Source organism: Populus nigra, chromosome 19, assembly GCF_951802175.1.
Source record: "Populus nigra chromosome 19, ddPopNigr1.1, whole genome shotgun sequence".
NCBI lineage: Eukaryota > Viridiplantae > Streptophyta > Magnoliopsida > Malpighiales > Salicaceae > Populus > Populus nigra.
In genome coordinates this window covers 6103645-6127069 of record NC_084870.1, presented here as the reverse complement: position 1 = coordinate 6127069, position 23425 = coordinate 6103645, and the positions used below count along the sequence as shown (strand labels likewise).

The 23425-nt window shown below is 29.2% G+C and overlaps 1 protein-coding gene and 2 pseudogenes across 2 annotated transcripts; 1 reads left to right on the top strand and 2 right to left on the bottom strand.

The window, feature by feature from the left end:
• Window positions 1-5692: 5692 nt before the first annotated feature.
• LOC133679754 (phytochromobilin:ferredoxin oxidoreductase, chloroplastic-like) lies at window positions 5693-10233 on the top strand. Of its 2 annotated transcripts, none has more exons than XM_062102440.1 (8): window positions 5693-6032; window positions 6973-7089; window positions 7585-7679; window positions 8257-8350; window positions 8459-8590; window positions 8772-8876; window positions 9666-9716; window positions 9873-10233. In XM_062102440.1, exons 1-8 carry the CDS (start codon window positions 5754-5756, stop codon window positions 9897-9899), a joined length of 900 nt encoding a protein of 299 aa, XP_061958424.1. In that variant the 5' UTR covers window positions 5693-5753; the 3' UTR covers window positions 9900-10233. The 2 variants fall into 2 exon arrangements, with proteins under 2 accessions (XP_061958424.1, XP_061958423.1); XM_062102439.1 differs by having other exon boundaries at window positions 5694-6032; window positions 9800-10233.
• A 2960-nt stretch (window positions 10234-13193) lies between these two features.
• Window positions 13194-15565, bottom strand: LOC133679453 (signal recognition particle subunit SRP54 3-like; annotated as a pseudogene).
• LOC133680134 (signal recognition particle subunit SRP54 1-like) lies at window positions 15338-16481 on the bottom strand (annotated as a pseudogene).
• Between the last annotated feature and the right edge of the window lie 6944 nt (window positions 16482-23425).

The following is a 23425-nucleotide window of genomic DNA, read 5'->3' as shown; positions in this document are numbered from 1 at the left end:
GTAGCTTCATTTGCTTCTCCTTTTTACTCTCTTTCATGCCTCCCTCTTAGGTCTGGCTCATTGGTTTTTCTGTTCATTCTGTTTCTCTGTCATTGTTCCTGCTGGTGCTTCTTTTTGTCCATTTTTAATTTGTTGCTTTCTTTAATTCGTTATCTTTTGTTTCCTTGCTCTTTTATGCTGGTTTCTTTGAGACCATCTTGCTGGTTTAATTTAAATGGATCTCATTGGATATATATGTAGGTTTGTGTGGTCTTCATGCTGTGTCAGTACTGACGAACTGCTCTCCTTCTGGTTTGCTGTTCCTGTTTGTCTGATCTTTTGGTGCTCTGATCTCCTTATACGTTCGTCTTCTCCTCGATGCCTGTTTGTCGGTTCTTATGATCAGTTCTTGGAACATCCTTTATCCGTGGGATTATGGGTGTTTATTGATTGCTGCATGCTTCGAGGACAGTGCATCCTTATCAGGATTTCTACAGTGTGCTATTTTTAGTTATAACCAGACCAGGTCAAGTTATGAATAATTTGATATTTTAATAAGTATAAAAATGTTTTAAAAAAATATCTAACGCGTGTGTTTGTCAGGTGATTCTGTACACTTCTAATGGCGCGTGCAGAGTTGTACAGTGTCCGAAATTGACAACCCATAACGGCATTAGAATTCCTAGAGCATCCTTTCAAATGAAATGGTGTGGCCAAGTTTCTAATTTAGTTCTCTTGTTTTTTATCATTGCATGTTTCTCGTCTTGATTTCTTTTGAAAACTTTAAATTTATTTTTTATTTTCATTTTCATTTAAATGTTTTGTTATTTTGTTTTTATTTCAGATTTAATCTCCTTTCATTTTTATTTCGTTTTGATACATTTTATAAAATGTAAGATTTATTTGAACTTTAATATTAAATCAAAGAATGTAATTTTCCCTTTGGCTACTGGAACTTTGTTGGAATATTATAGTATTTATATTGATCTTGGTGCTGCCGTTGCTCAGCCAAGCCATGGTGAAACACGATGAAGTTGTGAAACTCTGAGGCTGGATAGAAATTGATCGAAGGTGAAGAAGGTAGTTGTATACCTGCAAAATAAGTACTCTTGATTATGTGGGGATCCTTCAATGAATAGGTACGTAAATGTAAAACAAAAAAACTTAAGATATGGGAGAGAAGAAGGTGAAGAACAAAAAATACATGAATCCTAGGCCCTCTTGTTCTAGATAGTCTAGTTCTAGAATAATATAATTCTGTTTGTTTTCATATTTTAAAATAAATTTTATTTTTAATTTTGTTATCTTGTTTAATTTTACGTTTTAAAAATATTTTTGAAAAAGTTTGAAATTTTTTTATTTTTTATTTTAAATTAATATTTTTTTAATGTTTTTAAATTATTTTGATATACTGATGTTAAAAATAATTTTTTAAAAATAAAAAAATATATTATTTTAATATATTTATGAATAAAAAATACTTTAAAATATTTATAAACATGCTATAATAGCTATTCTGCAAGTTAGGAAAAACAAATCTTAGCATTAAATAAGAATGTAAAGATATTATAAGTGCTTCAAAAAAATAGTAACAAAAATCATTGACTCGACGGAATAGAATAAAATGACAAAAAAAAAAAGGTAATCATGATAAAAAAAAAAAAAAACAGAATAAGAAAGATACATTCCAATATAATTAAGCATGGTAGGAAGAAAATCGTCAAAAAGGAGGGGATATGACTAAGTAAGCCTGGGTGCATCTATAAAACCTGTAATCTATTCACGAGGTTAGATAACAAATTAGAAATCAAATTAAAAATATATATATTAGTTTTAAATTTTAATAAATTTAATATGAATTAATTAATTTTTTTAAAAAATAATTAATAAACTCAGGTTAACTTACCTCAATCAAAACAATAATCAGAAAAATAAAAGACAAGTGAAAATAATTATGAAGCAAAATACACAAAAAATAAATAAATGACGAAAAACAAACCCAAAAAAAATTCTAGAGTGAACACTAGTTAAACAAACAAATCGTTTCACGATTAAGATAAAAAGATTAAGATAACCTCATAAAAATAAAATTCAAATGGTAAAATAAAAAAATCAATATAAACAATAAAAAATCAATATTATATGAGTTAATTTTTTAAACTCATGATATTTATCATAAACTTGATGCAACCTAATTAGAAAAAATTATAACTCTGGATTCCTCATAAATCCAAAATAAAGGGGAAAATTGAAAACAAAACTCAATTTAACAAAAGGTTTCAAAATAAAAATAACAATATAAAAGAATAAGTGACAAATATTAAACAAAAACAGAATAAGGATTATTTTCTAATGTCAGGGGCACTGTGAATCCTTAGCTACAATTTGATCCTTCTCCCACAGCCCTTCCTCTTCTGGATTATTTTCTTCTGGCTTTTTCCTCAGCCTGTGCTCTTGTCTAAAATGCCAACTTGCATTCTCAGGGTACATATCTATAAATAGCAGTGAGCAACGCACTTCAGAGCAACTTTTTCCATCAATGCCTTTTCCACCTGAGGCTGAGGGGATGTGTTCTACAAGTGCGAAAAGGATATACTCTTTTTGGCTCCTGATACTGTACATGAACAGTATCAGTGAGTTACTGACAGTGGCACTAATCTGAAATATCCACGGCGACTGTACGAGCACATTAATCCTGAAAAGGAAAAGAGCCTTCGGTGTTGAGATGTTCCGAAGGAAAGCTGCCTTCCCTCACAAAATAGATGAACAGTCCATCAAGAGATTTAACTGCGTAGAAAGTTTGCAAGCAGACCACACCAAACACAAGCCTGCAGTGTGGATGTCAAAATCAATTCATGCCGAGGAAGATTTCAAGGATACACCTCAAACACTGCTCCCCATTCTCCCTGGCAAGGCAAGAAAAAAGACAGATGAAGAAATTTGATGATGAGTGATTGGGAGTGATGTTGTGGTTGTTTTTTAAAGTATTTTTAACTCGGAAATACTTCAAAATAATATTTTTTATTTTTAAAAAATTATTTTTAACATCAACGCTTCAAAATAATATGAAAACATAAAAAAATATTAATTTAAAACAAATAAAAAAATTTAATTTTTTTAAAAATAATTTTAAAATACAAAAACAAACAAGGTTATACAAACTCCAGTATAGCTCATAGTTATCAAACCCGAATAGGGAATTGAACCGGCCAAGGATCTGGGTCTCGGGTTGACCCGGGTCAACCCAAAAAAAAATTAAAAAAAATATTTGAGGTTTTAATATTTCATATGAAAAAAATTAAGAAACAATCCATGTGAATATAAGCTATACATGTTATAAATAATGAAGTTTAAAAAATTATTTTAAAATATTTTTATTGCAATTGAAAATATATTATTTTAGTATGTTATACTTTTAAGTTGAATCTTTAAGTTAAAGTATTTAAATCAAAAAGGTTTTTTTATTTCATACTGAAAAAATATAACTTTTTTTTCTTATAAATATAGAATATATATATATATTAAATGGCTTCAAATTCCACATTGAATAAATAACTTTTTTTTTGTGAACAGGAAGTATATATATTAAAGGTTTCAAATCTCACAATAAAAAAATAAAATATTCTTCTAGTATTTATATAATAAACTTTAAATAATATTAATAATCAACTAAAATAATATAAAAAAAAATCTTCAACTAAAAAAAATATTTATATAAAAAAAAACAACCGCATCTACCAACTTTTACCGATCCTAGACTTTTACCTCATCCATTCTAGTTCAGTCGCCATGTCTCGCGTTGACACTTCAAATTAGTCTGAATTAATTAACTATGGTATAGCTATTGTCCACGTGCCTGAGCTGTTTTGTTTTGATGCTCGGGCAAGCAATCTAGGCTCTTTTTTTCTATTTTATGTTTTGTTTTAAAGAAAAACAAATCATTGAACTGATTGATTTCATTATTTGGTAACGAGTTTAATGGGTTAATTTAATATATAGGATATTATATTTTTTTTGTTTAATATCTTATTTTTTATTATTTTTTTAAAAAAATTCAATTTCTTCTTTTATTATTGATGGTTTATTTTTTTTATTTAACTGAAACCTAAAAAAATACAATTTCACTATTTACTATCAATAATCTATTTTTATTATTTCGGCTCCAGGTTCCTATTACCTTCTATTTTTTTACTTTTAGAAAATATGTTGTTTCATACTAAAAAAATATCATGTGTTTTATTATTATATTATTAAATAAAAAATAATATTTAGGATAAAAATTTACTGAATCTAATGGTGTGCACGACTTGCATCATGAGTTTACTTATTTTTTTAATTAAATGTCATTTTTTTATCGATTTTGTTCTTTAATATTAAATTAATTTGGTATTGAGTTTTTCATTTTATTTTTTTCAATATTATCCTTGTAAATTTCAAAGGTCAATCTATGTTATCCTAGATAGATTAAATGTTTTTCCTTCTTGTTATTAAATAAAAATATTATATAATTTAGAGTTAAAATTTATATTTTTTTTAGAAGACATGTCACTAATATATTTTTTTTAATGCTCTAATTTTTTTTTGCTCTAACTTGTGTGTAGCGCCAGGCCTAGTAAATTATAAACAATCAATAAATTCAATGATCTAAATTTAATATATATATATATATATATATATATATATATATATATATATATAAAACATACATGCTAAAATCATATCTATTTATCAATTTCGAGTAAAAAAAAAATGACAACAAGTAATGCCTATTTATTTCTAGGAATTTATTTTTTTTAAAATTATTTTCCTTACTTTTCTATATTCGGTAAACATAAGAAAAGTTAGTCAAGAAAATTAAATTTCAGTCAATGAAAAAAATTCACTTTATACAAGGAAAGTATTTAAGAAAAATACTTTTCTTTTTTTTGTTGACAAAACATGTAGTGTCCTCGCGCTATGCCTTTTACATTGTTTCTCCTCATTTTTTTTTCCTTTCTATTTATATTTTAATTGATCATGTGATTTTTTATTTTTTATTTTTTATTTTGCAATAAATGAGGTCCTACCTTGGAATTTTTCCTTTGGGTATATTAATTGCGCTGTTTGGCATTAATCGTGGGTTTTTTTTTTTTTTTTTATTGGTTGTTGCTTTGATTTTTTTTTATTTGGTAACATGATGAAAGTATTTTTTTAATTAAAATAATATTTTTTAGATTTAATATATTAAAATTATAAAAATATTAATTTAATATTTTTAAAATAAAAAATACTTTAAAAAATAATTTATGAAATTATTATTATTATTATTTTAATTTAATTATTTATCAATTTTTTTATATGTTAGATTTGATATCTATTATTTTAATTATTATTTATTTTATTTGAGATAATTTATAATATTAAATTTTTTTAATTTCATTCTTATTTAACTTTTTAATTGGTAAGATTTGTTTCTCATTATTTTAATAAATTTTAAAAAAATATATTAATAAACTATTTTTCAGCTTATTTTTTATAACATAACCAAACATTAAAAATTATTTTTTAACTTATATTAATTTAAAATTTTAGAATTTATTTTTTAAAAAAAAATTACTTTTATATAAATAAATGGAGTCTAGGAGGAAAAAAAAAACATCGATTTCGATGCTTAAAAAAAGGTGCAGAATAAATAAATGGAGTAAAAAGTACTTGCCAAGGACAACCAGCAGAATAAATAAATGTGATGTTAGAATACAGTAAACAACAGAAACGAAGCACTTTTGTCGAAGAAAATGGTGAGCTCATGTGTGAAGAGTTTCAGTGAAAGCTTCACTTCAATGGACTTCTGTTCTTCTTTGCTAACTGCGCGCTTATCTTCTTCACTAATAAAACCTCAATTATTAACCAGCAGCTTAATATCTAGTAGCATCACCACTAATTTCGCAAGCAAGAAGTGTAAACCTCATCGTGTCTTGAAAGTCTCTGCAGGTTCTTTTTCTTACCACAAGTTCATTCATTTTGCTCTCGACGAAACCAAACGACACGCCCTTTTGGTCCCTTCTCCTCTCCAGGTATTACTTCACTTTCTTGCATGCTGTGTTTATGGATTCCATTGCCTGGAAGCAGAAATGGGTTGCCTTTTGAATTGAGCCCTTCTCCTCGGGTTTTTTTTTTAAAAATCCTCAGTTTTGGGTTTCAGAGGGTTGAAAAATGAAGCTGGGTTTTGGCTTTTGAATTATATAGGAGCTTTTCGCAACTTTTTTGGCCTGTAACTTGGGAATTGAGGTGACTGATCCATAGAAATGTTTCTGTGATTTGTCATATTTTGGGCCATTTGATCCTTTTTTGTATGTATAATCTTCTTATCGTTCTTACGCCAGATGTGCGTTTTCGTCGTTTCGTTTGTTCGGTTTCCAAGGGCTTAGACACTCTTCTTTTTCTTTTTTTTTAACTTTTAAACTTAATTCCTCTTTTATTTTATGCATCGTCGAATTTTGTTTCAAAAACGTGAGTTAAACTTGAGCAAGGGATGGAGCGTCTTTCTTCAGCAACTTATAGCAGAGTGAATGCTTAATATCTAAGCCAAAAGATTCCGTTTTGATTTGCTTGCATATTTTGGCTATTGTACTCGATGTTGGCCGTTGTGCAAATATGGACTTTGATGGTTACAAAGTTGAAAATAGCTTCTCATTCGCTCTCCAATTTGCTATCAAGGTTTATACAGCATCAGGACACCAGTAGAGACTCGATTACCCTAGAGTCAAGAACCCTTTGTTATTTCAGTACTATGTTTCAGATGACTGTGCCTTCTTGCTTCTGCAGAAGGAAAAACATGTGGTTGTTCTGTTATTGATTGCTCATTGCAAACTGAATTTCAACAAAATAAAATAAAATAAATTCTTTGTGCTTCTATGAAACGAACTCTTTGGCAGCTGAAAAACAATCAATTATTTTAAATGTTATTTCATGATTACATACATGTATCACAAGAACAACTTTTTTCGAGTCTAGGAAAAATATAGTTCCATGACTGCGATGGACGGAACAACAGAGCTTCAAATGCTTTCATTCCAAGCTCCCAAAATCCGACTCCTACGTAGTTTGAGCATTGAAAATGAAGCGATGCAGGTACCATTCTCTAGCAAGCTTGTTGCTTTTATGTACTTTTGCACCCTCAAGTGTTAGAGGGAAAAACTCATGAGTGCATCATGTTAATTTGAGCTCTTCGTTGCGATTATACATTTTACAGCTAAGTTACTGACTGCCATTATTTGGACTTTGTTTATGTTCATTTGTCTTCCAGCATAACAAGTATCTCCTGTACTTGGCATTAATTATCCTTGGCATGTGTGTTGTTATTATAGCTTAAGAAAATTATTGAGATTTTTTGGAATGCTACTCATATTCATTTAGCTTAATTTATTCTTCACAAGGCTCATGGCAGCATGAGTGCAATATGCTCTTATCCTATTCATGTTAAATTCTTATCCTCCTGTGCAAAAGGTATCCAGCACGGTTATGTGCACGTTATCTAGCACTACAAAAATTCTTTGGCTTGATGGAGGCGTAGAACGTTTTTGTTTCCCTCCCTCTGTAATAACTGACCTCTGAAAATTTATGCAGATTTTAGATTTTGCTGTTTTTGCCAGACCTGAATTTGATGTACCCATATTTTGTGCCAACTTTTTCTCCACTGCCACCATAAACATCATTGTGTTGTAAGCTCCCTTCTCTTCCTTTCTCTGTGCTTTTCTAAACCCTGTTTTATTCTTTATATGGAAAATTGTTTAGCTTCTGTTTGGATTTTTGTTTTCCTGTTCAGCTTCCTTTTTTCATTCTATTGCTTAGAATTTCTCTTGAAAATTTATATGCGCAAATCTGATGTGGAATAAGAAAAAGAAATGAAGCTCGTCAATGGATGTTTGGGAGTGTGGTAGCGGTTGCTTTCTAAAGTGTTTTTCACTTGAAAATACATCAAAATAATAATTTTTTTATTTTTTAAGAATTATTTTTGACATCAACACATCAAAATGATCTGAAAACACTAAAAAATATTAATTTAAAGCAAAGAAAAAAATTAAAAAAATTAATTTTTTTCAAAAACGCTTTTGAAACGTAAAAAATATTAATTGTTGCTTTCTGGTTTGATTTGCATGCATGCCTTTTGTTGGTTTGTTTCAACCAGGAGCCATCTTTTGTCCTTTTTCTTGTGGCATCGAACTTAAGATTTTATTCCTGTAAGCTGGAATTAATTACTGACGTGCTAAGGTTTCTGGAACTTTTAACCCATTGTAGGGACCTCAACCCCTTGCACAATGTCATCGACCAAAGAGACTACAAGGAAAAGTACTATAAGAGATTAATTCCTTTAGGCCTCAAGTATAGCAAGGTAACTTCAAGGCCTCTCGTGGAACATTACACACAATGGTATTTGTTATTTGTTTCTTGATCCAGTCTAAAATTAATGGTATGGTGACTGAACACAGATTTCATGCAGCTTTTTCCTTGGGGAGGAAAGCTCACGAGCGAGTCCTTGAAGTTTTTCTCACCGATCGTGATATGGACCAAGTTTCCTCCAAGTCAGGATAGTTATGATGCTTTATATTCTGCTTTCACAGAGTACTACAAGGTTGCTTAACGGCTTTAGCTTCTGCTTTAAATTACATTTAAGCTAATATGCTAATGATGAGATATAAATTATAAACTGGAAACGGGATGAGAATCCACATGGATTTAGCAGTTCATATGTCAAATAAAATGTAGAATTCCAATTTTAGCTGCTCAATTATCATTGTCCTCCTCTCTTTTAGGCATGGCTTGAACTGATTGACCAAGCAGCAGAGGAGATAGATGCATCTCATGTTACATTCAATCGTGAAGCGCAACATAAGTATCTAACGTGGAGAGAAGAAAAGGTGATTATTTAATGTCTTTTTCCCCTTTTGATCTCATCTTCATGTGGCCCATCATATCTGCCAGTCTCTTCTCAATGGCTGTAGGACTTAAAAAAGCTTAGATGCTTGGAAGTAATCATGGCATGTCTTCAGTTTTCTACTCTTCTTCATTTGAAAATGTTTCAAGTAAGATCTGTGACTGTAATTTGAGTGCCAAACAGCTGGGCAGTGATAAGCTTTTTTAAGCTCATGCATTTTAGCTTTATAGATTAGAAATGGTCATTTGAATACTAAAAAATAAAAGGGTCGTAATTGAGCCAAATTGCCATCTCTAGATTAACTGTATAAGAAATTTGGTTCCTTGAAGTAAAAGAAAGACAGAAAAATGCTTGTTTCTATATTATTTTAATTAAGTTCGCAATTCATTTGGAATAGAATGAATAAAAAAAGAAACAGATGCTTTCTGCCGCAAAAAGTTGTTCGAGCAACTAACATCTTGAAGAGGGATTTTAGCTTCAAGGCAGGATGAACTCCAATTGGTTACCCAGTTTTAGGAAAGAAAACGCCTGGAAAGAATCAACTTTGTACCTAGACTTGTTAGCATTAAGGCCCTATCCAAAGTCCAAACCCATGCTCTTTCTCAAACTCTCAGAACTGACTAGGCATACTGGTACCTTCAGATAGATATATCATTTATGTAGTACTGTAACTCCATAATTACAGTATTTAAGCAGATAGATTCTTGGCACCGTTTCAAACTTCTCTCTTTTCTGGTCCAACATGTTTGGCTAATGCAAATTCTGGAAGCAGGATCCTGGCCATGGAATTCTTAAAAGGTTGATTGGAGAAAGGCTTGCTAAGGTATAATCACTCTCAGCAAATCTTCTTATGCATTGTTTGCCACCAAGTACTGGTGTAATTCTCACTTCACATCTAATCCGTAGGACTTGGTTAGAAACTTCCTCTTCAATGGACTTGATGAACTAGGCAGTAAAGGATTTTTGGATTACTTTCCAGAATATCGCCGCGAGGATGGGTCTATAAACGAGAAGCGCAGCATCATTGGAAAGTCTTTTGAAAATCGTCCCTGGGATGCAAGAGGAGAATTCATCGGTGGTAATGGTGTTATACTGTCTTAACAATTATCCTTCTCTGGTTTTTCTCATCCCGTGTCTTTATGATTCACCAGTTCTCTAAATTTTGGAAATTTTGTTTCCTGAGAAGAATAGAAACCTCCCCTGTTATCATGTTTTGTACTCAAGATACTGTATTTGTGTATTTACGAAGTTTGCTGTTTTGTCAGAAATTTTGCATGATGTCTGTAATCTTCCTAAGAAAAATAGAAACATCGCTTGATATCATCATAATTTGTACTCAAGGTGCTATGTTTGTGTATTTGATCATTTCTAACAGCAAAAATGTGCCATGTTGTTGCTACTTGCCCTCTAGTCATCCGCGAGACTATGCCGGCATGTTCAGGTGTCTCACTTTGAGCCATAAACAAGGGCCAACACTTTTTGAAAACTGATTGCACGTGGTCAAGACAAGGTCAGATTTTTTACACTCCAAGTGACTATAATGTTTGTAGAAAAGCAAAATAAAAAATAAAAAATTGGGCTGGATCATTAATTTAAATACATTTAATAAACTTAGATAATTTAGATAATTTAATAATATGATTATAAAAAAAATAATACTAAAAAAATAGAACAAACAATGACTAATAAAAAAATAAATGTTTATTAATATTCTCAAAATATTCTTAAAAAGTATCAACAACATTATTTGATAACATAGCAAAAATTAAATGAAAACAAGATAAATTTACCAAAAAAAAACTTGGAGTTTAGTTACCGGCAAATCAATGAATTAGAAAAAAAAATCAATTTGAAAAAAGAACAAAAAAATCTAATTCTGGTTAGCATGCTAAACTCGCGGTCTGCTTGTGAGGTCATGATAACCCTACACAAAAAAAAGCTGAATAAAACAATGGAGGTCAACTCTCAAAGCAAACTAAATAATAAAAAGTCAAACTGAAAAGAAAAAAAACATAAAAAACCTAAGTTGACCTGAGTTAATTCGACTAACTTGTGATCTAAGATATAAAATCAGGATAACTACATAGAAAAAAAAATTAAAATGAAAAAGTTGAAGATCCAATAACTTAATGTCAAAGAATGAAATTAAAAAAAAATCTAGAAAAAAAAACCAAAGTTAATTCAAGCTAATTTTCAAAACTCGTGACTTGTTCACGAGACCGGTTACCCCATAAAAGGTAAACCTGACAAAATCAAAAAACAAAATTCTCAATCATCCAAAATTAAAAATCAAAACAAATAGCAATTAAAATAATGGAGATCAAATATGATATAAAAATCAATGAAATGAAACAATGAGGGACAAAATTGAAAAATTAAGAAAATAAAAAAAATAGCAATCAAAATAATGTGAACCAAATTTAGTATAAAAATTAGATGAAATCAAATAATAAGAGATAAAATTGAAAATAAAAAAATTAAGAAAAAGATTAAGATTAAAAAAATAAAAAATAGCATTTAAAAGAATAATGACCAAATGTGATAGATGAAAAAATTGAATGAGGATAAAATTAAAAAAAATTCAATTTTATAAATTATTTAAAATAAAATAAATAATAATAAAAAGAACATTGATCTAATATGAAGAAAAAATAATTTGAAGAGCTACTTGAAAATAGTAGAGGGTATGAGAATCAAAATGGAGAAAAAATAGAAAAGGGAAAGAAAAAGTCATAAACACAAAATTAGAGGTTTGTCCCAACACGCGCCGCCCATGAATAGAGGGCTTCCAAGAAGATTCAAATGTCATCCTGGAAGTCGGTGTTTGGCAATCAAGCAACACCACACGCTCAATTAAAAGTAAGGGGTTACAACCCGCGTGTTATTGCGTGTAATGCATGTGTTAATTATTTTTTTAGTAATATTTATATTTTTTAAAACATCAAATTGTCTCTCAATTTGCTTGAATATAAAAAAAAATGAAGTGAAAATATAAAAACCTCATGAAAGCAAGTTTGGTAATTTTTAAAGGTAATTTAGTAATTTTATTGTTTTGAAAAAAGTGAATAGACTGAAGAATTTTTGGGCTCAAGTTTAAAATTTTTTATTTTTAAAGATAATTAAATTTTTTTAATGTGTTAAAAAGTAAAAACATCAATTTAACCCTTTTAATAATTCCAAACGCAGCTCAGTGAAAAAACCACTTTTCCCCGTAATTAATCCGTTCATTGGTTTTTGTTCCATGGAGAACAAAAACATTACATTTTAGTAATCCGTAGTATAATTAGTCTTGATGAACAGTAAAACATTAGTGCATCTTATTTTTTTTTATTTAATAATAACAGTTCTTGCATAAAGGGTGTTTTCACTGCCATTAAATGTTTAGATGCTCATGCGATCGTTATGGTACATTGACTAATTGAGGCCGAAAGTCATTGGATTTCCATGAAAATAAACATCTTAGAAACATTTGTAAGAAATCTTAAACATTGATGCTTAACTTTTCCGAGCTCAAATTATACTTTTTGAGCGTTGCCTGACAATAATAATAATAATAATAATAATAATAAAGGGTCGCAATCTAACCAATTTTTGGGTGGCTGCTAGCAGAATCACTGAAAAAGTCTCAAGCAATCTGGAGGTAGATAGCGTCCACACCTAATACCTCTAGCATTGAAGAATTATGACTTGCAGGCATAGTGTTTTAAACTGCCATTTTTGGATATTCACATAAGGCAGTAAGGTGTCTCTTCTAAAACATAAGACCACCAAAAAAAATTCAATCTTGATTTTGTAATAATAATTGCTTTTAAAAATGTTTTTTTTCTTGGAAAAGAAAATATTTTTTAAAAAAATCTTTTTCTTTTTTTAAATACCGACTCTCCAGCCTTTTAGACACTGTTTCACATATATTGGAAGATAGCATTCGGCCCTTATTTATAGGCCATGAAAGATTACTAGTCACCCCATTAGTCATTAAACTAACTAAGATCTAGGGAACGTTTGGTACTGTGTTTGTATCTGTGTTTTGTTAAAATTTGAAATTTTTTTTTTTTTTTGCTAAAATTGAGTGCGGTTTGTATTTTTTGGATCCTTTTGATATGCTGATGTCAAAAATGATTTTTAAAAAATAAAAAAACATCATTGGCATGCATTTCAGCACGAAAAGCTATTTGAAAAGCAACGCAACCACACTGCCAAACACGCTCCTAATGAGCTGCAGATTCGTGCAAAGATCCCACGCAGATTTCGAGATGAAGTGACAAATGCAAAATTCTCGGTCACATATCTGTTAGAAAGGTGATCAAACAATGTAAAATTTTTAGCTTGATGACGTAAGAACTATTTTTTCACAGCTTCATGACAACCTATTTTTCACTTTTTTTTTTTTGTAGCCGCCTTGAATAAATACACAAAACAGGTAAACTAAACTGGAAAAGAAGTTGCTACAGAACAGCCTCTCTATATCAGCAGGAGAAAAAACAAAACCAAGTCAAATGCATTATCCTTCAAGAATAAGTACCTGCAAAACTGCTAGAGGCATTGCTTGCATATGTAACACTCTGCCTTGCCATCCTCCTGACAGGCCAAGGTTATAGTCATGGGAATTCATTTCAACTTGCAGTTGGCAATCATGCATTTACTTGTCCCCGCCTCCAAACATGCCCGTCATGTCTTTTGCCGAACCCATCTGTTTCATTAAGGTTTGCAAGCCACCCATGCCACCAAGCTGCTTCAGCATCTGTGGAGGGTGGACTTTGTTCATGTGCTGTGCATTCATATTTCTAGACAGGGAACTCATCTCACCCTTCTATGGAATCTTAAGCCCCTTCATTTTGCTCCAGACCTTAGCAAGTCGCTTGTGTACTCTTCCAACATTTCCATCACATCTCTAATTGGACGGCCAGCACCCCGTGCTATCCTCATCATTCGTGATTCATTCATGAGCTTTGGATTCAAGCTATCCAACTCTGCAACACATCAGCAACAAATAGTGATCAGCCAAAGTACCCAATATATATTCATTCAAGAAAATGTGTTATGCATATCCAAGATGTAAAACAATGAGCTAAATGTGAAATGTGAATATATCAAATAGCACTTACTCACCGTCATTGGTCATTGAATCCTTCTTGGTCATGTATCGCTTAATCTTCACCTGGCTTTCCTTTTCATGACCTTTTGGCATTAATTCAGCACTAAATCCAGGAAGCATTGAAAATACCTCAAAAAGGTGACCTGAACACTATTAAACTGAAAGTCACAACTCAATAGGGAAGGAGAAGAATGGTAACGGGAGAATATACATAAAAGAAATTCAGCCAAGATGGAAAGACTAATATCATACTCTCAAAGTTTTATTACCAAGGACAGGGCAACAGTTTACTACCTTTCCCACTTTTTTTAATTAAACAGGTCACCAAATAAAGAATTCACGAAACTGTAAAATGTTAATTAGGAAGTATTGTGAGCTATCTTTGTCTACCATACTTTCCCACTTGTCTTCTCCTTGTCTACCATACTTTCCCACTTATCTCCTCGTTGTCTACCATACTTTTTCATTATCTTCTTCTCACTCTCGTATGCATCATTGTCCTCTTCGCAATTTCTCTCATTTTTCATCTATTTCACTTGTTGAGGTATTCTTGTTAAACAAGATGCTAAAATAATCTGGGAACAAATTAATTGGACCTGTATCTAAACTAGGCAAACTAATAAGAATCACTATTGTCGCTGAATCTGGTTTCTTGTGTTAGATTCTCGTATCTAGCTGGGGTACAACTTCTATACTCTTGAAAGCCATATGTAACAGTACCAGCAGGTGTCAATGTACATGAACAAATAAAACGGCTCATACTTTTGTTATGTATCAAATGCCAACAGCTTCAGTTTCTAATTCAAATGAAAGGAAAAAAAAGTTTTGCTCTACTAATAAGCTGACTACAAAGTCTTGCATAATAATTATCAACTATCTGCATGCTGAAGCATGAAAAAGCTAAAAAAGGAAGACAGAAAAACTGGGGTGAGGAATTAACAGCAAATCACAAAAACTCTCCTAAGATGATTTTCTCTAAGTAAGTGCGGTGACCAAAAGTTATTCAACTGTCCATACACTAGCACACTTACTATCACAGTCACAAGGGAGTTCTGATATAAAAAGCAATTCCCTATACTCTCTTACGAAGATCCAACAAAACAGGATAGTTAGTAGAGAACCTGGCCAATGGCACCCATTTTTAGTAGATTCTGGAATTGCTCTTACATCATCCTTAAGGTAAAGCTCCCATCTGACAGACAGCTTTTGCAGAAGCTCGGGCTGTTGATCCATAGGAACAACCTCCTGAATTTTGTCCATGAATCCAGACCAGTCACCCATACCTAGCTGGAAGATCAAAACAATGCAAACACTATGAGAATCAAAAACATCCACATAAATTTCAGAGGTCAGAACAACATCAAAACAAAGGCGAGAATACCTAGAAGGCGACAAACAAAAGGTTTAACATCAAAGACTTCAAACTCATTCATATGCTCTCCGGTACCAATAAAAAATGACAGGATTTTTCGTCGCTGCAACACTGTACATGGAATGTAAACCACAAATCAATATAAATGCTTAAAAAAAAGGAAGTTTTGGTACAGTAGAGCAACCTCTAGAATACTCACGCACTAAGCGTGCCACCGCCCTTTGCATGACCATCCATTTTGGTAACAATCACAGCTCCAACAGCAACACTTTGCTTAAAAGCTTGAGCTTGATCAAATGCAATTTGACCGACACTGCTATCCGTAACAAATATAACAAGTTTGGGTTTCTGGAAGACACAAAACGAAAAAGAATCAGATTTTACTGCAATAACAATCAACAATTAATAATAAAAACAACTAAGCATGCAAAACCAATAATAAAAGAATAGCATACCGTTGCTTCAGAAACTTGACGGATTTCTTCAAAAAGTGCAGCTTCCTGTTTATGCTGTCCACTCGTATCAACAATTATAAGATCACAATTTTCCTTCTTAAATCTTTCCACAACTTCCACAGCAATTTTCACTGGATCTGATTCCATATAACTGTATCAACAACAACAAGTAAATAATTGATTCATGGAAAACCCATTATTTATTCTCCTCCGCTTAAAATCACTACCTTCCATAGAATGGAATTTTAGCTCTAGTTGCATTCTGCTTTAACTGATCAAACGCACCAGCTCTAAACGTATCAGCGCAAACCAGAACAGGTTTCCACCCAACGATTTTATTGATATTAGTTTGCATGTCACGAACAAGTTTGAATTGAACATCAGATTGAAGAAGAGCGCGAGTGATCTCGTTTAAGCAATCGTTTAATGCTTTTTCGTCGATGATTGTTGCATTGCTCATTTGCTGGATTGCTCGGGATATGCTTCCTCCTAACTGTGCCAACACCATTTTTGCTTTCTTTTTCGAGTTCCAAGGATTCAATTTGATTTTTGATCGGGAGAGAGAGGGATTAAGTGATCTTGGGATTAGGATTTGTGTTTGGTGAATTTCAGAGAACGAAAGGGTGTGAAAAGAGTTTCTATTTTATTAAAAGACAAATTTGTACAACAGTATAGCTATTACCTATAATCTATACCGTGTACACCACAGTGTTTTTCTATTTTTCTACTTATTACTTATAATTAAAAGTGAGTGGGGGATGAAAATTGTGGAGCTGTACTATTTATAACTCGTGGATTCATTGTTTATTTTTTTATTATAAATTTAGAAAAATATATAAAAATAATAATATACAATCATACTGTTTACTCTCTTATGTTTATGTTTTACTGCAAATTATATTATTCACTTATTTTAGGTTTATTATAAATTTAAAAGAAAAAAAATATTAAAATCAGTTGAGTTGATTGTAAAAATTTACTTTAAATAAATTAAAACATCTAAAGTAAACACATTATTTATTTTTTATATTTTATTATGGACCACATTGATCAATTTTTTTTTTAATTTTATTATAAATTTAAGAAAAAAATATATGAAATTAATATTGTACAGCCGCATTGTTACCCTTTCATATTTTACTCTAAATAATATTATTTACTTTCTTTTAAATTTGCTATAAATATAAAGGAAAAAAATATTAAATTTAATTGAGTTTATGGTCCAGGCTCATCTTATAAATTTTACCATGGACAACAATGTAGGAAAAAATATTTTCTTTTTTTTGTTTTTATTTAAAAATTAAAATTAATATTATTTTTATTTATATTTATATTTAAATTAATATTTTTTCTCTCTTTTACGTTATATATAAAGCCTATTTGAAATAATAATTATTTTTTAATTATGTATTTAATTTTTTAGGAGGTTTTTCTTATTAATCTATATTTTTTTAATCTTTTGTATAGATAAAAAAAAAATTAGAATAAAAAAATTATTTTCAAATAATATTTTTAATATATGCAGCCTTGTATATTATTATTTTTTCTTTTCTTTTATTCAATTAATTTAGTGTTATTTTTTTATCATTTGATTGAATAAAAAAATTATTTTAATTAACAAATTTAGTAAATACAATCGCATAAATTTCACGTCTTAATTTATTAAATATCTTGATATATACTTGTCTCTTGATTTTTTTAATTTTTATTTTTAATCTTTATTTATGGGATTTTTTTATTTTTTAACACAACACGTATAGTTCTCAATTTATAATTTTTAATTTATTTAATTATTTATATGTAAATATTTTTTTCACTTAGAATTTTTTTAAAATACAAAAAATTATTGAAAAAGTCTATATATAATTTTTCTGTCAAGAAAAAAAATATTTAACCCCTGATGAAACAGGGGTCAAATATCTGGTGGATATTATTATTTGGTGTATGGGTTTTTTTTCGGTACCTCGTTTTCTTTTCATATTTTATTATTTGAATATGGTTAAGTTTCAATTTTTTATTTAAATATTTTTTTATTGTTAAATACATGAATATATAGGAGTCGATGGATCCATAAATGATAACAACTGAGGGCAAAAATGTGGAGACGTAATTTATTTTGTATAATTCCTTTTATACAAATGAAAAGAAAATATAAAAGACAAGATTGAAAAAAAATTATGATAAAAAAAAAATTACTCTAGATTTATGAGAGGTTGTATAATGCAGCTATAGGAAAAAAGCTAAAGGAAAAGGCCACACTTTTTGATATAGAAAACACGTGTGGGGGGAGAATACTTTAACCATGTACAGTGTAACCCCTCTCGCATTTCACATTAGACTCGCACGTTGATTATTTTTTTTAATTTAACTGTCAACTTTTTTATTTAGATGATAAAAAGGTCAATTGTTTCAGATTCGTAAACTGATGAAAAAATTAAAAGAAAGGAGATCAAGGTGAGAAAATAATAAAAACTAGGTTGCAATTTTGGGATAGGTTGGGATTGGAGCAAAAAGTATTTTTTAAATGATTAATTTTCAGTGCCTGATATTTAAAAAATCCAATATTGATCTAAAAACTTATTTTTTTCAAGAGCGGAATTCTGTTAAAGATTGAGAAAATCCAAGTTGACAATGGTTACAATCATAAAAAAATATCAATTTTAATATTAACAAGTTCAATTCAATAAAAAAAAATTTAAGTGTTATTTGTTTTTCTTATCGTGAGATGATAGATTTAAACTTAGAAGTTTTTCTATTTATTTTGAAGTTAATTTTGTGTTATTGAGCCTTTTGTTTTTGCTATTCAAGGTCATTAATGGGTTTAGTAAGGTGTATAAGGTGTTTTTATAGATATTTTTAAAATTTAACAAAAACTTTTAATGTTTTTTAATAAAACATGATTTAATTCTTGATTGGTTAACGAATAAGATTTTAAAAAACATCCTATATTAGGAGGTATTATTTTTTGTGTAGCAGTGCTTATTTGTTTTAGTTTTATTCAATCATTTTCCCATGCGTGTTTTTTTTATTTTCATTTTCTTAAATAAAACATTGATTCCAAAAAATAAGGTTATTGAATAAATTTAAATCTATGACCTATGTTTCGATATCATACAACTATATCCATATTTATTCATCAACTTTTCAATTTAGTATTTGGTTAAATATAATATAGTTTTTAATTGGTTTTCATGTAAAATAGTAATATTTGTTTTATAATAAGTGTAACCTTGCATAATATTTTTTAAATGATTTTATTCAATCGCTTTTATGTATTTATCTATTTTTATTATCGTATGACTAGCTAAAAAATTGATTTTAATTAAAAAAATTATCAAACACGAACGGATACATGACTTGTGTTGCGATATTAAGTATCTTAACTCATATTTATCTCTCTATTTTTCAGTTTAATATTTAATTATCATTAACAAGTATTTTCTTGTATTTATTGGCATAAATAATTTTTAATTTATCAAATTAAATGAATGAATAAACTTTATGATTTACATTTATAATTTGTTTATGTAAAACAACATTAAGAAAACCAATATATTTTATTTTTTATATTAAAAAATATTTATCCAACGAGTTGTATGTTTAGTTTCTTATAATTTATACCATCACGACTACATTTAATATCAAGTAAGGTGTTTGTGATTATAACCTGGTTTAATTGGATTGAATGATCATGAATATGATCATTTCGTAGGACTATGCTTGACATTATTAATTATTGCAGTCAAGGTTGTCAAAATTATGAGTTTACTAGTAAAATTATATGATTTTATAAGTTTATTTGTATTTAGTGTGTAAAATTGAATTAAAAACTCAAAAATTAATAATATCAAACTCAATTCCAATAAACTCGGAAAAATAATGCAAACTCACAAATTTGCATTGATTTTAAGAGTTTTGATGGAGTATAAATACTACTTCAATTAACTTTTCTTTCACCCAAATCAAACAAAAAAAAAACACTTATAAGTCTCTCATCTCTCTCCAACCACCCAACATCAATCTCTCTCTCTATTTTTTTGTTGTTCCTATGATATATATATATATATATATATATATATATATATATATATATATATATATATATATAGTAAAAGACAAGTCTATAGGTTGTTGTTGGTAACTTGGTGTGCAATTTTTTTTGTTTGTGTTTTTTTTAATTGTGTTAATTATTTAACTGTTGATGTACTTTCTAGATGTTCTTATAAATGCCAACTTTTATGTAGATCTTCTTGAAATTGGAGCATTCTATATGTTGAATCATCCATCAACTGGTATTGGTTTATGTTTTATTGTTGTTATAGCTTGCTTGCTAGTATATTTATAATATAAACTGACATTAAAACCGTTGTCAAGTTGTCCTTATATTTGAGCCTATTTTCTCAATCAAGTCTTTAAAATTATGATTTAATCTTTAAATAAATAAATTATATCCAAATATTATGTTATACCCCCTTTCGTCATTTGTTGTTATTAAAGTTAAAATGATTGTATTACGTGCATGGTACACAAATAGCATGTTTATATTTTTAATGAAAATAATGTCCCTTAAATTAGGAAATCAATATATTTTGTGTAAGTAAAAGTGGTTAAATAATTTTTTTTTGACGTTGATAAAATGGGTTCTTTAATTTTAATCAACCTTGTCATTTTTATTTTACCCTACAAGGGGTATTTGGCGCTTTGATTCCACTTTAAGCTATTTGCATGCTTTTAATTCTTGCAACAATTGAGAGGAAATTTAATTGGGGCAATGTAACTTGATAGTGTCCAGTATTTACTAATTATGTGACTCGTACTCTATGGCAGGCTAGGTGTTATTATTTTCTATAAAAAAAATTATATATACAAGTTTTTTAATGCATTTTTGTAGTTTAAAAAATTTAAATTCTAATATTTTTTTGAACATATATATAATTAAATAAATCAAGAACTATGTGTGTGAATAAATAAATAAAAAGTCATCAACAATGTCTAAAAATAAAACTTGAAAAATCAAGAGACATGTATGTATCAAGATATTTAATATTGAAAGACGAGACATTTACCCAACTGTGTTTGCTAAATTTGTTTATTAAAGTAATTTTTTATTTAAGAAAACGATAATAGAAATAGAGACACGTATTAAATTAACTGGAAAAAAAAATCAAACAATGTGTTGCATGTTGAGATAGATGACACGTCTTCTGATTTGCCCAATTTCCAGCCACTGTGGTAGCTAAAGAATTGGGACTTAAGTTTTTTTTACCCAAAAACCCAAAGGTAAAAAACACATAATATGAACTTTCCTAATCAAATGAAACCTTTTAACATAAATATTATCTATTTTAGTAGTCTAAATCGATGTTAACAATACTTTTCTCTCTCTGTTGCTATAATCAAGTGACCTTTATCTCTCTTCTCTCAGCCAAGAACTAAAAAATAACAAAAAATAAACTTTTGTACGAAAATTAAATTGAAAAAAATATTAAGGTACTGAAATTATATAATTTGCGTGATTTTTAAAGTCAAGGGACCAAAATGCTACTTTTGTGAAACTTATGGCACGCCATCCATGTTTGATTTCTTTTTCATTTCGATCCTTTTTTTTTCCAACCCCATGATTTAATCAAAATCAATTATTCTTCAATTAGAACTAAATCGACAAAAACAAGTTCAAGGACCATGTTGAAAAAATAAAAAATAAAATTTTTTGCACAACCTATCCATAACAATGTGCAAGAGGATGAACAATGAAGCCTTGCATAATAAAAAACACTTGCCTTTTAGACTTATGCTTAACATTTTGTTTGTAAAGAATGTCATATCATTAGCTTTTTTATAAAAAGAGGGAAATGTTTTTTTTTCTTTTCAATATTAAAATGGAAATAACATGAGTTGTAGCCATTTGCAAAATGTGATATCATAAAATGCTTTAATAGACTGGTTGAAGAATTGATATTGGTATAAACAAGATCTCTATTTCTTGTTTATTATTGTTGTAGGGGGTGTTCATAGTTTAGTTCAGTCCATTATAAGCAAAAAAATCCAATCAAGCTAGGAAATGATATTTCCTGAGAATATGACTCGAACTGAACTAAAACTTGGTTCAGATCAAACTGGTCTGGTTCGGTCAAGTTTTTTTTTTGGCATTAAAAATTAGGATACTGAAAAGTGCCACAAGTTTTGTTATTCTTAATCCCTAATCTTAAAATCAAACCATAAAATCTCTTGTTTAGGCTTGGAAACATATGAAAAAAAAAAATATCCTAACATTCCTACTAAACCACAACAATATTCTTCAGTATTTTCAAATTACATACAAAAAAATAGAAAATCAAGCAAAAAATTTATATGGTATCCAAGTCAAAAAATCAAGTCCAAAGAAAATCAAGCAAAAAAAAGGGAGATTAAGTCTAGACTTTTAAAGGACCCTTATGTATTCAAGTAGTTTTGAATAATAAAATTGAATACTAATAAAACTTTAACAAAAAAAATTCAGGGGTGAAATTGACAAATCAAAAAAATAAATACCAAATTGGAGAAAACAATGTATGATAAATTGTAATTTAATGACTGAATCTAAAAAATAAAATACTTTTCTAAAAGAGCGAACGATGTCAATGAACAATAATAAACACAAGGACTGAAATTGAAAAATAAAAGGAAAAGAGGAAAAACATGTACTTTAATAAGAGAGAGAAAAGCAGGAAGAAAAAAGAAGAAACGACCACTAACGACAAACTGTCGGTTCATCGCTAGCATGCTCTACACTAGGAGGAAGAACACGTGACGATGCTTTTAGTGACATGACAGAAGGTCATTTTCGGACAAATAGTGGCGTAACACGAGTCGTCGAAAGAGTGCGGACACCACCAACCGGTGAAAAATACGCGCTAACATCTTTTTTTGAATTTAATATTAAAAATAAATGTTAAATTAGTAAAATACCTCCTATAACCTTGAAAATAACAAAAAAACAATGTAAAAAATACCAAAACTCCTCTAAATGCAAAGAAGCTATTTTGCATTTTCTTAAGGCAAAGAAGTATTTTACTTATTTTAAAATTTAAGTAAAGTTAAAAAAACATTTTGGTTAGCAGGTTTAAATTTTGTTGACCTTAGAGGTAGGATAATATTTTTACCTTATAAAATAATCTAAAAAAAAATAATACGGTTAATACCTATGTTTAATTTTTTAATGATCAATGACTCAACATAAAAAAAATTAAAATATCACTATATCTTAGCCTTCTAATCTTTTCATTGAGGGATACAAAGATAAATTTATTTAGTAATTCATAGTAAATTGTATTTATTGCTACAATGAATTCATCTAGTATTTTAGAAATTTGTTAAATAAAATAGTAAAGTTAATGTATTTAGTTTTATGAGAATTGAATTGTTATAGCTAAGGTACTGGAGCGTCTGTATTATAGTTTTTATTTTGTTCTCACTTTTTATCACGGATTCTTTATATTATTAATAAAAAATTATTTTCTATAATATTAAATATCAAGTTCCTTCACTCAGCTCAACCCCCATTTTGCATTTATTTTTTCAACCCTTGAAATTGAAAGCAGCGGACACCACTCCTGGGAACTCGTCTCACG

Coding starts and splice junctions, on each gene's coding strand:
- LOC133679754 (XM_062102439.1), top strand. CDS start 5,754: ATGGTGAGCTCATGTGTGAAGAGTTTCAGTGAAAGCTTCACTTCAATG. Junction 7,680..8,256: donor ACCATAAACATCATTGTGTT/GTAAGCTCCCTT, acceptor AACCCATTGTAG/GGACCTCAACCCCTTGCACA. Junction 8,877..9,665: donor TAACGTGGAGAGAAGAAAAG/GTGATTATTTAA, acceptor TTCTGGAAGCAG/GATCCTGGCCATGGAATTCT.